Source organism: Brienomyrus brachyistius, chromosome 18 (genome assembly GCF_023856365.1).
Source record: "Brienomyrus brachyistius isolate T26 chromosome 18, BBRACH_0.4, whole genome shotgun sequence".
Classification (NCBI taxonomy): Eukaryota; Metazoa; Chordata; class Actinopteri; order Osteoglossiformes; family Mormyridae; genus Brienomyrus; species Brienomyrus brachyistius.
The window spans coordinates 11,902,085-11,916,643 of NC_064550.1; the positions used below are offsets into that span (position 1 = coordinate 11,902,085).

General features: G+C 42.8%; 1 protein-coding gene and 2 non-coding genes across 4 annotated transcripts; 2 read left to right on the forward strand and 1 right to left on the reverse strand.

The window, feature by feature from the left end:
- Positions 1–307: 307 nt before the first annotated feature.
- trnae-cuc (transfer RNA glutamic acid (anticodon CUC)) lies at positions 308–379 on the reverse strand. Its single transcript has one exon. It is a non-coding gene; the product is annotated as a tRNA-Glu (tRNA).
- Positions 380–846: 467 nt separating this feature from the next.
- On the forward strand, positions 847–918 carry trnaw-cca (transfer RNA tryptophan (anticodon CCA)). Its single transcript has one exon. It is a non-coding gene; the product is annotated as a tRNA-Trp (tRNA).
- A 4,100-nt stretch (positions 919–5,018) lies between these two features.
- asl (argininosuccinate lyase) lies at positions 5,019–13,856 on the forward strand. Of its 2 annotated transcripts, XM_048983225.1 has the most exons (16): positions 5,020–5,278; positions 5,432–5,626; positions 7,644–7,727; positions 8,502–8,558; positions 8,709–8,806; positions 9,610–9,687; positions 10,065–10,142; positions 10,490–10,542; positions 10,673–10,735; positions 11,300–11,414; positions 12,438–12,522; positions 12,613–12,672; positions 12,765–12,848; positions 12,989–13,069; positions 13,150–13,256; positions 13,409–13,856. In XM_048983225.1, the coding sequence occupies exons 1-16, from the start codon at positions 5,264–5,266 to the stop codon at positions 13,551–13,553; spliced, it is 1,398 nt and encodes a 465-aa protein (XP_048839182.1). In that variant the 5' UTR covers positions 5,020–5,263; the 3' UTR covers positions 13,554–13,856. The 2 variants fall into 2 exon arrangements, with proteins under 2 accessions (XP_048839183.1, XP_048839182.1); XM_048983226.1 differs by lacking the exon at positions 9,610–9,687 and having other exon boundaries at positions 5,019–5,278.
- Positions 13,857–14,559: the final 703 nt, after the last annotated feature.

The following is a 14,559-nucleotide window of genomic DNA, read 5'->3' on the forward strand; positions in this document are numbered from 1 at the left end:
TGTATCGGTTTAATTTCTGGTATTTTTAATCCAGCATCTACAGGGCAAGATCTATCCTAGGTCCACTGGCTCAATGGCCAAAGACCACACGCATACCCGTACGCTACGATCACGTCATTTAGCTCGTTCGTTGTATTTCATGCAATTCGTTTGTCGTAATGTTAGGATTTGTAGCACAGGGAAATCACTAGGACATTTTCTCATTTGGATTTTGTTTGCTAACAGCCGCGGTTTAATACGAAACGTGATATAAATTCGGCGTGGCTTGGACTTCATAATAAATACCAAAACTCGTGAAAAGCTTTCATTCCCTGACCGGGAATCGAACCCGGGCCGCGGCGGTGAGAGCGCCGAATCCTAACCACTAGACCACCAGGGAAAGCTAATGGAAGCTTTCTCAAAAGTGGAATATAGATTTAGTTAGCCATTTTACTATTGGCGTATGTATTTTTGAAGGGATTAATTTAATTTTCTATTACCGTTAGCCTGTAATCAAAGTAATATTCATCGAGCAATTCCTAGACTTAAAAAATCCTGAATAGGAGTTGCAAGTTTTTGTTCCCAGAGAAATGCTATTCCTGGCATTTATTTGGAAAAGACCGTTTTGAATTATACCGTTTCAGTTCTCTATATTTCAGGCATAATTATTGTTACGTTAAAAACGTTCAAATCGTGGGATTACTTTGTAATGATACGCTCTAATTTATAATTAATTATAATAAACCACGCGATTAATTATTTGTTGTTTCCCATAGTCTCAGAACACTAATTCAATTATATAATTAAGTAGTAGTTTGCTTTATAGCTATTACTTTAGGGATACCCTGGCCGTTCCAAATAACGGAAGACCTCGTGGCGCAACGGTAGCGCGTCTGACTCCAGATCAGAAGGTTGCGTGTTCAAATCACGTCGGGGTCATACTTTTGTTTTCTCAAATTCAGTAAATTGGTAAGGACATTGATATGTTCGCTACTGTCACGCTAATGTCTTCTCTTAGATGTACTGAATACAGAACAAGAATGAAAGAGGGCACGGTGACATTTCAAGTTACACTATTTACTGGTATCTATAAACATTTATTATAAGAATTAACCCTTGAACCCTTGCAGTTGTAATCATATAGTACACAATGCAGATATTTCCTCCACAACATACATAGCATTAAATGGATTTGTTCAGTCCTCTCCTCCTCTATTATCTTCATATGACAAAGACACCTGTTACTATGATTATCTCACTGACAAGGAACTATTTATAATTTCCTAATTGCATGTATAATTTGAGTGCCTTAGTTCTGCATTACCTCCTCCCTTCTGGGATTTGAAGACCTTCCTGCACAGAACCAAAAGAAAAAATTTACATGTCTCCCGGTGAATTAAAAATTCCTCACCAGGCACCAGATAGATAGACTTCTGTTTCTGTGTGTCCCGGTGAACGTTACGTGACGGAAAACCAGAAATAAAGGCATTCTTTCACAGCACTCAGTAACAAACAAGTTTGCTATTGCCTGACTTTGGCAGTCCGGACTGCGTTTCCATGGAAGCGGACTTGGCCAGATGTCGGGCCAGGCAGTTGGATTTCCCAAGAGGGCGTGCAAAGGGAATCGCGGTTAGACTACGTTATGGCTTGCCTGACCATTTTTCATCCTGTCTTGAAAAATCAAGAACAGTCAGGACATAAACGGCCGGCTGAGACAGCACTATCGATGTAAATATTGAGGGTATGAGAAGCCCAACACTCGGCAGAAAACAGGCACCGTAAGTCATTAGTGTCAGTTGGTAGCACTGCTGAGAGCGGCAGCTGTACACAAGTATGAGGGTGAGGATTACAGACACACAACACTACAACGTTCCACACCGGAGGCTTAGCATTCAGTCAGCGGCTCACATGCTTCGCTGACTATGACCTACTATTAAACAGAGAGGAAAAAAACGCACAAGGCTGGAGCACAAATTGACACTGTACACGCATCTGAGGAATGTCCGTTTGAGGAGAAGTCCATGTCAATGGTACTGGGTTTGTTCTATTTCACATTACGCTGTAGTCCCCTTCAGCATTGATAGCATTATAAAATAATACATTCTAATATCTTCATTTCCATTATAGGAAAATAATAAAACTCTATGCATTCCGCATCAAAATAGAATAAAAGATAGATAGGTTAAATAGATGGATTAGATAGCCAAGTAAATTTTACTGTGATATCATCTATATACGGCAGTAGGGTCTTATGAAATTTCGTTCCCCAGGACCACAGGGCAATGTAGCACATGAATGAATAGACAGACAGACAGACAGACAGACAGACAGATGATAGATAGATAGATAGATAGATAGATAGATAGATAGATAGATAGATAGATAGATAGATAGATAGATAGATAGATAGATAGATAGATAAAATAAACTGAAGTGCAGTAGTGAACTCTTGAATCATACTTTATCTCAGACTACTGTTGACTGGAAACCAGTAAAGCTGCCAATATACTGAAACAGGCACCAATAGAGCTCCCAGATGAAATCTCCTGTCGGTGGAATTACATTAACCAGCTATAAGAGGGAATTATTAACGCAGTGCGCAACCTATGACATCAACCCGCCAAAGAGCTTTATTAAAGGAGACGTCCTTGTTTAGCTCCATTAGATGGTGACTGACAGTTGACTCACCTTATTGGTTAAAACATTACGAGCTTAAAGGAGCCACTGAGAGTCTCTGAAAAAAGCTTTGCGACTTGGGGTCATCAGAGGCAGAGCTGCAGGCAGGAGCAGTTTGGTGATATAACTACTAACATGAATCCATTTTATTAAAAGGAAAATAAAATGCTGACGACCATGAAAACGAGGCAGACGCTTCAGTGCCTAAATTTTCCCAAAAAACAATCCACGCATTATTTGGTGTAGAAGAACACTTAAAATCTGCTGCAGCAAGGAATACACAGTGTAGCCCTGGGGCTGCTTATGGCTGCAGAGCTCCTTTCTGGAACAGTTTAGTATGTGATGGATATGCGCTGTAGTACATTCAGTGCAGAAACTGGGGTACAGAGATCTTAGTGTAGCAGTAAGAGTTTGCGGGAGCAGAAATGATATGACAAGAGCTCTAGAGATATCAATTTTAGCACCAGACCCCAGGGGATTTGCTGGTCTTTTCTTTAAAAACAGGGTTAGACAGACAGTTACAGTGCATGGGGATTTCCTGTTTGTTCGTCTAATTTGAATGAATGAATATCTTCATAATCATTGCACATGTACAGGTGCCAATGCACACTGTAACAAGATTAAGTTTGCAACTTTACTACACAATGTTATAAAACACAATAATTTAAATAAAAATAGAACAAATAAGATAAAGTATTTTTTAAAAAGTCACCAAATCCAATACTAAATAACTATAGTTTAAAGCAGTATGTACAATGCAGACGTAATAAACAGCAAGGTTTTGAAATGGCTAAGCTAACGCACTTTGACAGACATAATATCATAGTTTGACACCAATATGCATTTAAGCATCATATTCTTTGACTACCTATGATTTCTGCACTGTACTGCATTATGGGTAAATTCCATCATTACATTTGCCAGCAGAAGTATGGAAATTGGCATCACATAACAGCAAAACTTCCTCAGGACACTGTAGCTAAGGGCATCCAGGGGTGCTTGGGCCAAAGCGGATCAAGGCTCCCCAGGGGGAGGGAATACAAAAGAAAGGCAACTCTGGATCGAGCAACTCCCAGAGGAGGGGAGGGACACATAGTTCTCTTGTCGTTTTCTGTCGAGCACAGTCGCATGAGACAGAAGCCAAATGAAAGCCCAGTCTACACAGATAAAAATGGCCGCCGTGTTGTGATTTGGGTGGGTCGTCTTCTAAGCTACACAGCTTGATAGTGCAGATAGACAGATTAGGGGATGAGGCTTAGTGGCAGGGAGGGGCAGAGCTGTTGCGAATGTGTGGTGGATTATTCAGCTCTGGTACACAGATACAGTACAGCATAAGAAAACAGCACCTGGCCACTGCGGGGGAGGTGCAGGCCTGGCAGCCCGGATATGGTGAGGGAGTGTTATTTACCACTATTTACATGTTTCAGATACTCTCTACTTATACACCAGAAGCTGATTCCTGTTTAGGAAACACCAAGGCCCCATACAACCTTCATAACAAATTGTCTGTAAAGAATATTACGTTTCACTGTAATGGCACTGAAATGAATCAGTAAAATTTTTCCCCACATATTGACACCTTTTTCTTATTTAATTTCCCGCTGATAAATTGCTGCAGAGTGCTTTGCGGGCATTTGCTTTTACACAAACATCTGATGAATTTATAGCAGATTTCAAGTGGAAAACCTTGCTTTGTAGGAGAAATCAGGGCCTTCTGTTTTCTGGACAAGAAGCCCCATAGCAGCGCCCAGGGAGCTGGGGGTTAAGGGCCTTGCAGACAGGCCAAGGCCAGGCCTAAATCGGCAACCTCCTGACCGTGGACACAGACACTGAGCCCACTGAGCCCCGCGATAGAACAGACCACAGAAATGAGGTACACTCTCATGTCTGCACCCTCACCAAAATCTTCTTAGCAAGCCAGGGCAAAGGGTTTCCTGCAAAACAAAGATTGATTTTTGCAATGTTCACCTACTGGAAAATATATTTTATTTCCCTGTGAACAGACACTTTACCAGAAAGGGTAATTAAACACGTCTAAATACCTGCGTGACAGAAAACACAGAACATTACAGGACATTCTGTTTGGAGTATTGTTCAGGATGCCAGTGAACATTTCTGTTCTGTATAATCAGATAAGATGAGAGAAACTTAAGAAAATAAATACAACCGCTTGGTTAAGGTACATGACTGGGCTTGCATGTGAGGCGGTAGGCCTATTCTATTTTAACGGACCAGAACTATGCAGATCATATCACTGGATGGCATTCAGGTGACAGCTCTTTTATGGTCATTGTCTGTATTACTCGGCAGCACCTTTGAGTCTGATTCGCTATGAATCGTGGTTTAAAGTTTAGGAGGGGGCGGGCGTTTCATACATAACCTACCTGTTGGAAACCTTTACTGAGGATTCCAGGAAGATATCACATTTTGTTGCACGACATGCATCAGCAATTTTGTAACTAAAATCAAAGGCATAGAGGTATAAAGATCTACACTTCGGTAAAATTTAATTTACGCTTTGAAGCTTTTGAGTTGCTCAGAGATCCAGCAGAGTCTGGAGATAGTTTCAAGGGCATATCCAAAGCCTGCGATCGGATCCCCGCACAATATGACAGGACAGGAGGTAACGTCACTTTATCTTTACTTGGTGCGCGCGATTTGCCTTCTAGTTAAGTATCCGAAATATTCACATGGAGTCAGATTCCGTATTGCTCACTGTTATTTAATCTGTTGTGTATGTGGATAACGTTGCGGTTTGGGATTATAACACAAACAGGGAAACAAGCTGTGGGGCGGGAGATTTGCTGGGAGCACTGACCCGATCATGGAAAAGTTCAACGCCTCCATCAGTTACGACAAGCGCATGTGGGACGCAGATATCCGAGGCAGCAAGGGCTACGTGAAGGCACTGCAGAAAGCCGGACTGGTCAGTCAAGAGGAGATGGAGAAGATAGCGCAGGGCTTGGACAAGGTGATCGCTCGGAAGAGCTTCATAGCATATGTCGGTTCTAAAATTAACTACAGATTTCTGCTGGTAGTAAATGCTGTTTATTATAACGAATACACATGTTGCCTCAATAAACCGGGACATTCAGCGCTAAATCATAACCAAAAAATAACTCAAAAACAAAGAAAATGAGCAGCAGAGTAACCCTTCTCATGATCACAGCACCTTGAACAGTGGGCGTCGCCCGAGACGCTCTACCGGGTTTGGTTTCCATGTTGATGTGCCTGTTTGTCTATTGGCTGCTTTGCGGTTTTTCTAGGTACAGAGTCATTTTGTGAAAAATGTGTGTGTGTGTGTGTGTGTGTGTGTGTGTGTGTGGGGGGGGGGGGGTCATTTTAACTAGATTGCTTGGTTACAGGTGTGTTAGAAGCACGTGGTGTAAATTTATTCTTCAGCAAAACACTGTACCAGCAAACATTAAATGTAAGGGCAGGGTTGCCAACTTCGGTTAACTGAGATGTTCAATTCGAGGCAAGTCTGCACACGCATTTATATGTATGTAGCAGTTACCTTACTTTACCTTGTAAATAGTCTGTAGGGTTTGCAAACTACCCCAACGCTTTTGACGTAGTTCATTTTAGGTTTGTAATGGAATAATATAGATTTGCTGTAAGATTTTTTAAGTGCACATGAGAGTCTGAAAGCATGAGTATCTCGACGGGTGCGTGAGAGTCAGTAAACCTATACGCTTTTATCAGTATCAGCCAAATGGGCCAAAGCAGTTACAGAACTACACCTATTTTTTGCATATGCAGCTGCACTGCCTCCATCTCTCCATCTTTTCATTAAAGTATTTCACCCACGGATCAATAAAGTATATCATCCCAGCCAGTGCCATGTAAATGTACTGAGTGCATTTACAGTAAATGATTACACGTTGATATGACTAACACAAGACACATTCTCAAATAAAATTTTGCAATATAATGTTATGTCGTTGAATTTCCATCCATTTTCTGAAACTGAATATCCTATTTGTGGTCTGGAGCCCATCCCAGAGGCTACAGGCATAAGGCTGGGAATATGGGGCACCAGCCCACTGCAGGGCACACCCACACCTAAAGGCAAGTTGGTAATTCCAATCTACCTCAGCATGTTTTTGGGTCAGGGAAACCAAAAGAAACCCAACGACGACCCCGGGAGAACACACAAATACCACACACACAGAACTCTGGTAGAGACTTGAACCCATGTCCCAGTAGTGAGAGGCAACTGTGCTAACCACTGTACCACTGAACATCTCTGGTGTTAAGTTTAGTATGTTCAAATAGTATTTTCATCTGACCAGTAGGGGGCACACCCTCTGCACCCCCAGTAACATAGGCTTTGGCAGGAGTCACCAACATGGTGCCCGCGGGCACCAGGATGCCCCCGAGGACCACCTGAGTCGCCCGCGGACCTGTTCTAAAAATAGCACGACTCACCAGTGAACAGCATCTAAAATTTAATTTGATCCTGTTGCCATTCTTCTTTAATCACATTTGCATTTATATGGATTTGAAAATGACAATATCTAAAAAAACAAAAAAAGCATTTAAAGCATATTTATTATACATGACGTTTATATAGGTTTAGAGGGTGTTTCAAACTGGTAGCCCTTCGTATGGCTCAGTACCTGTGAAGTAGCTCTCAATTTCAAAAAGGTTGGTGGTCGTACACAGACATCACACTGGTACACACAATATAGGCAATTTGGGGATTCCAGTTATCCTCACTGAGTCTTTGGGCAAGCAAACTGGCGTTCCTGGAGAAGCTCATTTGACGTAGAGAGAGCATGCAAACCTGAATGAAAAGTGGACGCAGGATTCCATGCTCTCAGTCCTGGAGATGTGAGCTGATGCAGCTTCCCCGTGAGCTACTGGCTATGCTACCTGTTAAGCGTAAATCAAACAGTGTCTGCCATGCTACTCCATCTTTGGGCTGTTGTGCAAATAATACTCAATGTATTTGTTGATCTTATTGTCTTTCTGTTTGCCTGCAGATTTCTGGCGAGTGGGCAGCAGGAACCTTCGCGATCCAGCCCTTTGACGAGGACATTCACACAGCCAATGAGAGAAGGCTGAAGGTTAGGGTCACTACCGGGGAACTTTTTTCATGCCGACGTCCTAATGGAACCGTGTCCTCAAGAACGTCTGAGCAGAACAGCTTCGGTATACAGTCGACCCTTCCGCTTCACAGGGGTTCGGCCCCCTCCATCTGGAAAAGCCCTGTGAAATTTTTTTGGTATGAGAAAAGCGAGATATCGATAATACTGCCAGATATAGAAGCGATTCCTGGGAGACTGGGGGCCTTTAGCAGCAAGCAGGCTAAAATTTATGGCCAGTATTTTAGCACGAAGTCTAAATCAAAGATATCAACAAAGCGAGTTTAATAAACACAATTACTTTCTTTTCACTTTACTGCGAAAAACAAAATACACAAATAAAGCAGATTTATTGTTGCAATGTACTATGTAATCAGCACAGCTCAAGGGCCCCCCGGGCAACTGCCAGCCGCTGCCTGTCCTGTCCCTCTGGTTAGATATGACATGAGAAGCTGTCAGAAACATGGCTGGGGTTCCCCAATCCAGGACTGTACATATATTTTACGTATTTGTGAGTCATTATGTTTTTGTACGGTATCTTACGGCCACGTCATGCCGTCTGCAGCTTTTGCAAAATTCCCCCCAAAATTCCTGTTTAGTTTCTCATGCTGACCCTGTGCTGTCTGAAAACCGTGATAGGCAAAGTCGCGACGCAGAAGGGTCCACTGTATTCTTCCACTTTTGCTTTTGGGATTTCCTCAATATAGCCATTCCTAAGTTAACCGTTTAACGTCCGTTTCCTGTCCTGATTGTTAGGAGCTGATAGGAGACACGGCTGGGAAGCTCCACACTGGCCGAAGCAGGAATGATCAGGTCTGGTCGCCTGCTGTGCCGGTCGTCACATAAACACCTCCCGTGGAATATGACTGAAAATGACACTGGGCAGACCCAGTGGTCTGTTCCGATGTCTGTTCTTGTCTCCCGTGTGGTAATTCCAGCCCCGCATTCTGATTGGCTTGGCAGGTGGTGACTGACATGAGGATTTGGCTGCGTGATGCCATCTCAACTCTGAAGGGTGACATCATGCAGCTCATTAGCACCATGTTGGAGCGGGCTGCAGCGTAAGAGACATAATATGCAGAAATACACTGTAGAAAAATATTGGGATACCCAGAGTAATTACTGCCCACATAAACCACACCCGTTGCTAACATGCAGGTGTTTAACTCATATGACCTGTTAGCTCCTCGTTAGTATAGTGGTGAGTGTCCTTGTCAGTCACGTGGGAGACCAGGGTTCTACGAACGCGGAGAGCTTGAGGTTCTTTTGGGGTTAGGGAAGGTGCTGCCCCCTGCTATGTCACATACGGGTTAAATGCAGAGGACACACTGGTTGTGTGCTGTGGTGTGTCAACAATGGTCACTGATCACGAAAGAGCCATCAAACAATGGCAGCAGAACAGGTGGTTGGATTGAAGAGGTTAGTCAGCCTAGTACTGTAATGGGGTAACAGCAGACGCCTTTCCAGCAAGTCAGGACTCCGCCTCTCCGTCCTGCTAGAGCTGCCCTGGTGAAGTAATTGTGATGTGAAAATATCTGGGAGCGAGTTAAGCTGCAAAGTGGTAGCTGTGCCCAGAAACAATGTTCTGACGTCTGATGTGAAGCCTTCCCAGAACTGTATAACAACGAAGGGTTAGTCAGCTTTATATTAATACCCTTTGATTCAGAGTGAGATGTTGGGCAAGTTGGTGCCGCAATACTTTTGTCTGTATAGAGTATATATATACATCTCTACCAGTGAGAAAAGTCAGTGGAAAAAGCCTTCATAGCTCTGTGGTGGTATTATTAAGATTTCCCAGTAAAATACTTTTTCTAAAATCAAATTTGACTGGCTCCATTCAATCAACAAATCTCTTGGCCCACAGAGAGATCGACGTCCTGTTTCCTGGTTATACCCACATGCAGAGGGCCCAACCAATCAGGTGGAGCCACTGGATTCTCAGGTTGGCTGCTAGCGTCACTGTTACGGCTCACAGCCTGACTGACCAGAGACCCTGTGTGTTACCCCAACAAGCTTTTCCCACGTTTAATAATCAGACAATAGCAACTGTTTGCATCCAGTGATGTTTCTACTGCACTGTTAGACAAAAGTAACTGTGAGGGTATAATTACTTATCACTGGGGCTGTACCCTGTAGGGTCTGGCAGTTGTACCCTAGCTGTAGGTACCTTTCTTCCCTTACTTCTGACAGTGTGCTGGTGTTGGTCCTGTGTCTGCTATGCCTGAGAGACTCTGCTTTGTTTTCTATTAGGCAGGTTCATGTTGAGTTGATTATATAAATCCATTCCCCCCCCCCCCGCCCCCCCCCCCCCCCCCGCAGCCATGCAGTTGCCCTCAGCAGAGACACGGATCACCTGGTGGAGATTCGAAGACGGGTGAACATCTTACCCTTAGGAAGGTAGCTGGGCTGTTGGTGGCATTGCAACGAAGGACTCAGATTTGTGACATATTAAACCTGATTGAGTTTAGTAAAATATCTGGTTATTCTAATATAAACGAGTAACATTAATCAAGCAATAAGACAACTAAAAAAAAAAAATTTACAAAAAAGCATGTGCAGTCTGTTTTCTGTTTCCAGAGTTTTGCTTTCCTCCTACCGTGGAATCGATTAAATAGTGTTTAACAATTATTAATGATTGACTGTGCTATGAGTGGTAAATGTTTATAGGAAATGTCTGGGCAAATTTCTTGTGGTGCTTTGTGACACCCAGATCATTTATTTTGGCTTCACATTTTGTGTTTCAGTGGTGCCATTGCTGGCAACCCATTTAAGATTGACCGGGAGCTTCTCCGTAAAGGTAGGCTCCCATCACACAGCCACGTAGGATCCTCCTGCGCAAGTGGTTCACAAAGCAAACCGGTTGTTGTAGTTGTCATTGTCACTGCAGTCAGTAGGCACCCTCTACTGGTCGGTCTTTCCTTCTACAGAGCTGTCCTTTGACGATGTCAGTATAAACAGCATGGATGCTATTGGACAGAGAGATTTTGTGGGTGAGTCAGCTAATTTGCATAGTACTTCACTTAGATGTGTGTTGTAAAAATGTACAATTGGAGTAGACCCTGTATTTTTATAATTTTCAGAATCCATAAGAAACTAAGGATTACAGCCTGGGAAGGGAATTGGAGACCTTTACTGTAAATGTGGTGTACAAATGTTGTTTAAAAGGTAAACATGTAGGCCATATAGTTAGGGCTGCATGGTGACTGCACAGCTGCATGTAGACCAAACAATTAGGGCCGCATGGTGACTGCACACCTGCATGTAGACCAAACAATTAAGGCTTCATGGTGTTCAGAAAAAAATACTGGAAACTTACAGCATGCATATATCATATATTTTCATACAAATGATAATGGAAGATTCTCCTAGTCACATCACATGATGACTATTTTTAATTCACAAATAATGATACATACCCTTATGTTTGCCTTCTGCATTAGCATGAATTTTACAAATAATAAGTTGCAACATATAAAATACATCAGTTTGTATTAATTTTTGTGTATTTGTGTATAAAACTCCATTATATAAAGTATGTATGCCCTTCTCTACAGCTGAATTTCTGTTCTGGGCCTCTCTGTGTCTGACACACTTGAGCAAGATGTCCGAGGATCTCATTTTGTACACCACAAAGGAATTTTCCTTCGTCAGCCTCTCTGATGCCTACAGGTGAGGGTACTCACAGCATTTGGAGGAGAATGGTGAATGCTGACCTCCTGCTGAAAAGCATGGTAATGTTACACTGAAGGAGAGTGTGGTGACTGATACCACCGTGATGGAGAGTTTGGTGACTGATACCAAAAATGACTGAGAGTGTGGTGACTGATACCACCGTGATGGAGAGTGTGGTGACTGATACCACTGTGATGGAGAGTGTGGTGACTGATACCAAAATGACTGAGAGTGTGGTGACTGATACCACCGTGATGGAGAGTGTGGTGACTGAAATCACCATGATGTTGACAGTAAAAACCGTTTGTCAAAGAGCACAGTAGCCGCCTGTATCCACGGTTTCAGTTATTTGCGGTTTACTGCATTCTGAAAAAAACTGTAGCATGTCTAACAGTATGTTCCTTTGTCCTTGATCAGTATATTAAGCATGATTTTTATTACTCCATCATCATTTGATACATGACATTATTTCATTGCTCAACTATCCCTTGCGAATTAAGCAAATATGTCGGAATCCCATTCATTTGAGAGTAATTTTACTGCATAATAACGTAAAATGTATTTTATTATTACTGTATGTTAGTAATATCTTACTATGTGTAATTTATAAATTACCTCCCGTAAATACATGAAAAAGACATATATATGGAATCTGCAGATGGTTCAGTATTATCCATGGTTTCAGCTACATGCAGTAGGTTTTGGATCACCAACAGATACAGGGAGATTACTGTATAGTAGTGATGGACAAAGCAATGTTTAATGAACCATTTGCTGTATTTTCTGACTACACTAGATGGTGCTCTTGGATTGCTTTGGACATGCTTCGTACCCTCTCTTGAGCAGAGAGCGCCATCTAGTAGGGTCAAAAATACAACAAATGGTTCATGAAGCATCAGTTTGTCCATCTACTGCATAGTAATTTTACCGCGATGGTAGTAATAGTGAGATGTTTTGGACACTGAGAGCATCCCTGTCATCTTGACGGTGACAGTAATGGCTATGTTTTGGACTGTGCAGCACCGGCAGCAGCCTAATGCCCCAGAAGAAGAACGCAGACAGCCTGGAACTGATACGCAGCAAAGCTGGACGAGTGTTTGGTCGGGTGAGCAACTCATAGTTAAAGTAAGCAGATTAAGACATATTTTGTTATCCTGAGCTCTTTTGCAGCATCTTCCTCCCATCTTTGCCCTAGTGTGCTGGATTTCTGATGACCCTGAAAGGACTCCCCAGCACATATAACAAAGACCTGCAGGTAAGGCACATGTCCAAGCTGACTCTTATTTAACACATCCGAGTTCCGCCCGAATGACAAAGCAGTCATTATCTTCCTCTGACCGACTCCAGGAGGATAAAGAGGCAATGTTTGATTGCTATGATACGCTGCATGACGTCTTCCAGGTGGCCAGGGGGGTCATTTCCACACTGACAGTGAGTGACAGCATCCATGCCAAAGACACTTCAGCATGTGTCTTGATTGTTGCGTCTCTTACAATGAAATACTGATGCCAGAGGTGACAAAAGAAATGTGTCTCACAGCAGCAGTGAAGGTGTCTTGCTATCCCTCGCAGATTAATCCCAGAGTAATGGAGGCAGCTTTGAGTCCTGATATGCTGGCCACTGACCTGGCCTACTACCTTGTCAGAAAAGGGGTGAGTGCAGCCTATCTTTGTCTTGTCCCCGGTGCCTGTACTGTCTCATTTATTTTTCTGCCTCTTGTCATATACTGTAGGTGCCATTCAGAGATGCTCATGGCTGCTCTGGGAAAGCAGTTTCCCTGGCCGAGTCCAAGAATATTCCCGTCAACCAGCTGACTCTGGAAGACCTCCGTACAGTCAGGTGAGAGCGATGAGTGATCACCATTCATCGATGGAAGATTCACTCCCAAGAATCAGTCTTCTATATGCATGAACTATTCTCGCTTGTGAGTGTGTATTGTTGCATGCCTGCTTCCTCACTATCCCGGTAGCCAGTCTTTTCTGTATGTGCAGCCCCTTGTTTGACAGCGACGTATCTGTGGTGTGGGACTACACCAGCAGTGTGGAACAGTACAGCGCCCCCGGAGGCACTGCCCGGAGCAGTGTGTCTGCCCAGATTCAGCATCTTCGCGACTGGATGAAAGCAAGCGGGAACTAAGCTATCCACTTCATTTCATTGTGTGCCCCAGGGACATAGTTAGAGATGGATGGAGGGCTGAGTCTTTACTGGAGGGGGCGATGGCAAACAAGCATGTATAATAATAATAATAATAATAATAATAATATTATTATTAAAATAAAAATTCATGACTTAAGTCAATAGACACGCATTTATAGGCCTAATGACATTCCAGGGGTGCCTCATGTTTCAATTAGTAATACATTCACTGCATTTATTTTTTCTGAAAAGTGTAAAACAGAAGAAAAATAGCTTTTATTAAATAAAAAAATAATCACTTGTCATGTTCTGCTGTTTAAATAGATGACCACTAGGTGGCAGCAAAAATCCCTTTTTCATGATCTGGTTAAGCTGGCAAGTCAGGACCAGACACAAAATCAACATACAAAAATATTGGGCAGTGTACATCACATTATTAAAGACCAGTCTGCCTTGAGCCCATTTTCATAATGGGGAGCTTTATAACGTATAACATTTGTGGCCTAAAGAAGTCCTCAGTCCTGAAAATAGAAAAAGGAAGGAGAACAAGTTTAACAGGACAGCAGGTCAAAGGTGACAATATTCTGCAGTGTGCTGGTGGGTGCAGGCATGTGAGCGTAATACAATAGGTGTCTGTGATGAGTCGCAGTGTCCCTTTCATCCTCAACAGTACAGCTATTATCCCCTAAATAATGTGAGCGCAGCCCCTCAAGACGTTTTACCTGCACCAACAACTCCCACGTCCCCTCCAATCCCACCACAGAGTAACATTCTTCGAGTTAATGGAGTCATCCGTTCATTCAAATGCATGAAATTTGTGTATTTCTGTGTAAAATTTACTTGGGATATAATGTGTCAGCCTCACCAGCCTAGACTTGGCAAAAGAGTGAAAGCATTAAACGATCAAAGGATGAGCTTTCATGGCCTTGCATTTAGCTTATTCTCAAAATATGCAGGTTGCCAGATTTGAAAAAAGTCTGGTTCCAAGATTACACAAGAAAAAACA

Excerpts from the sequence above, each read along its gene's own strand:
- asl (XM_048983225.1), top strand. Across the intron at positions 9,688-10,064 it reads TGGAGCCACTGGATTCTCAG|CCATGCAGTTGCCCTCAGCA; the intron begins GTTGGCTGCTAG and ends CCCCCCCCGCAG. Across the intron at positions 12,673-12,764 it reads CATATAACAAAGACCTGCAG|GAGGATAAAGAGGCAATGTT; the intron begins GTAAGGCACATG and ends GACCGACTCCAG.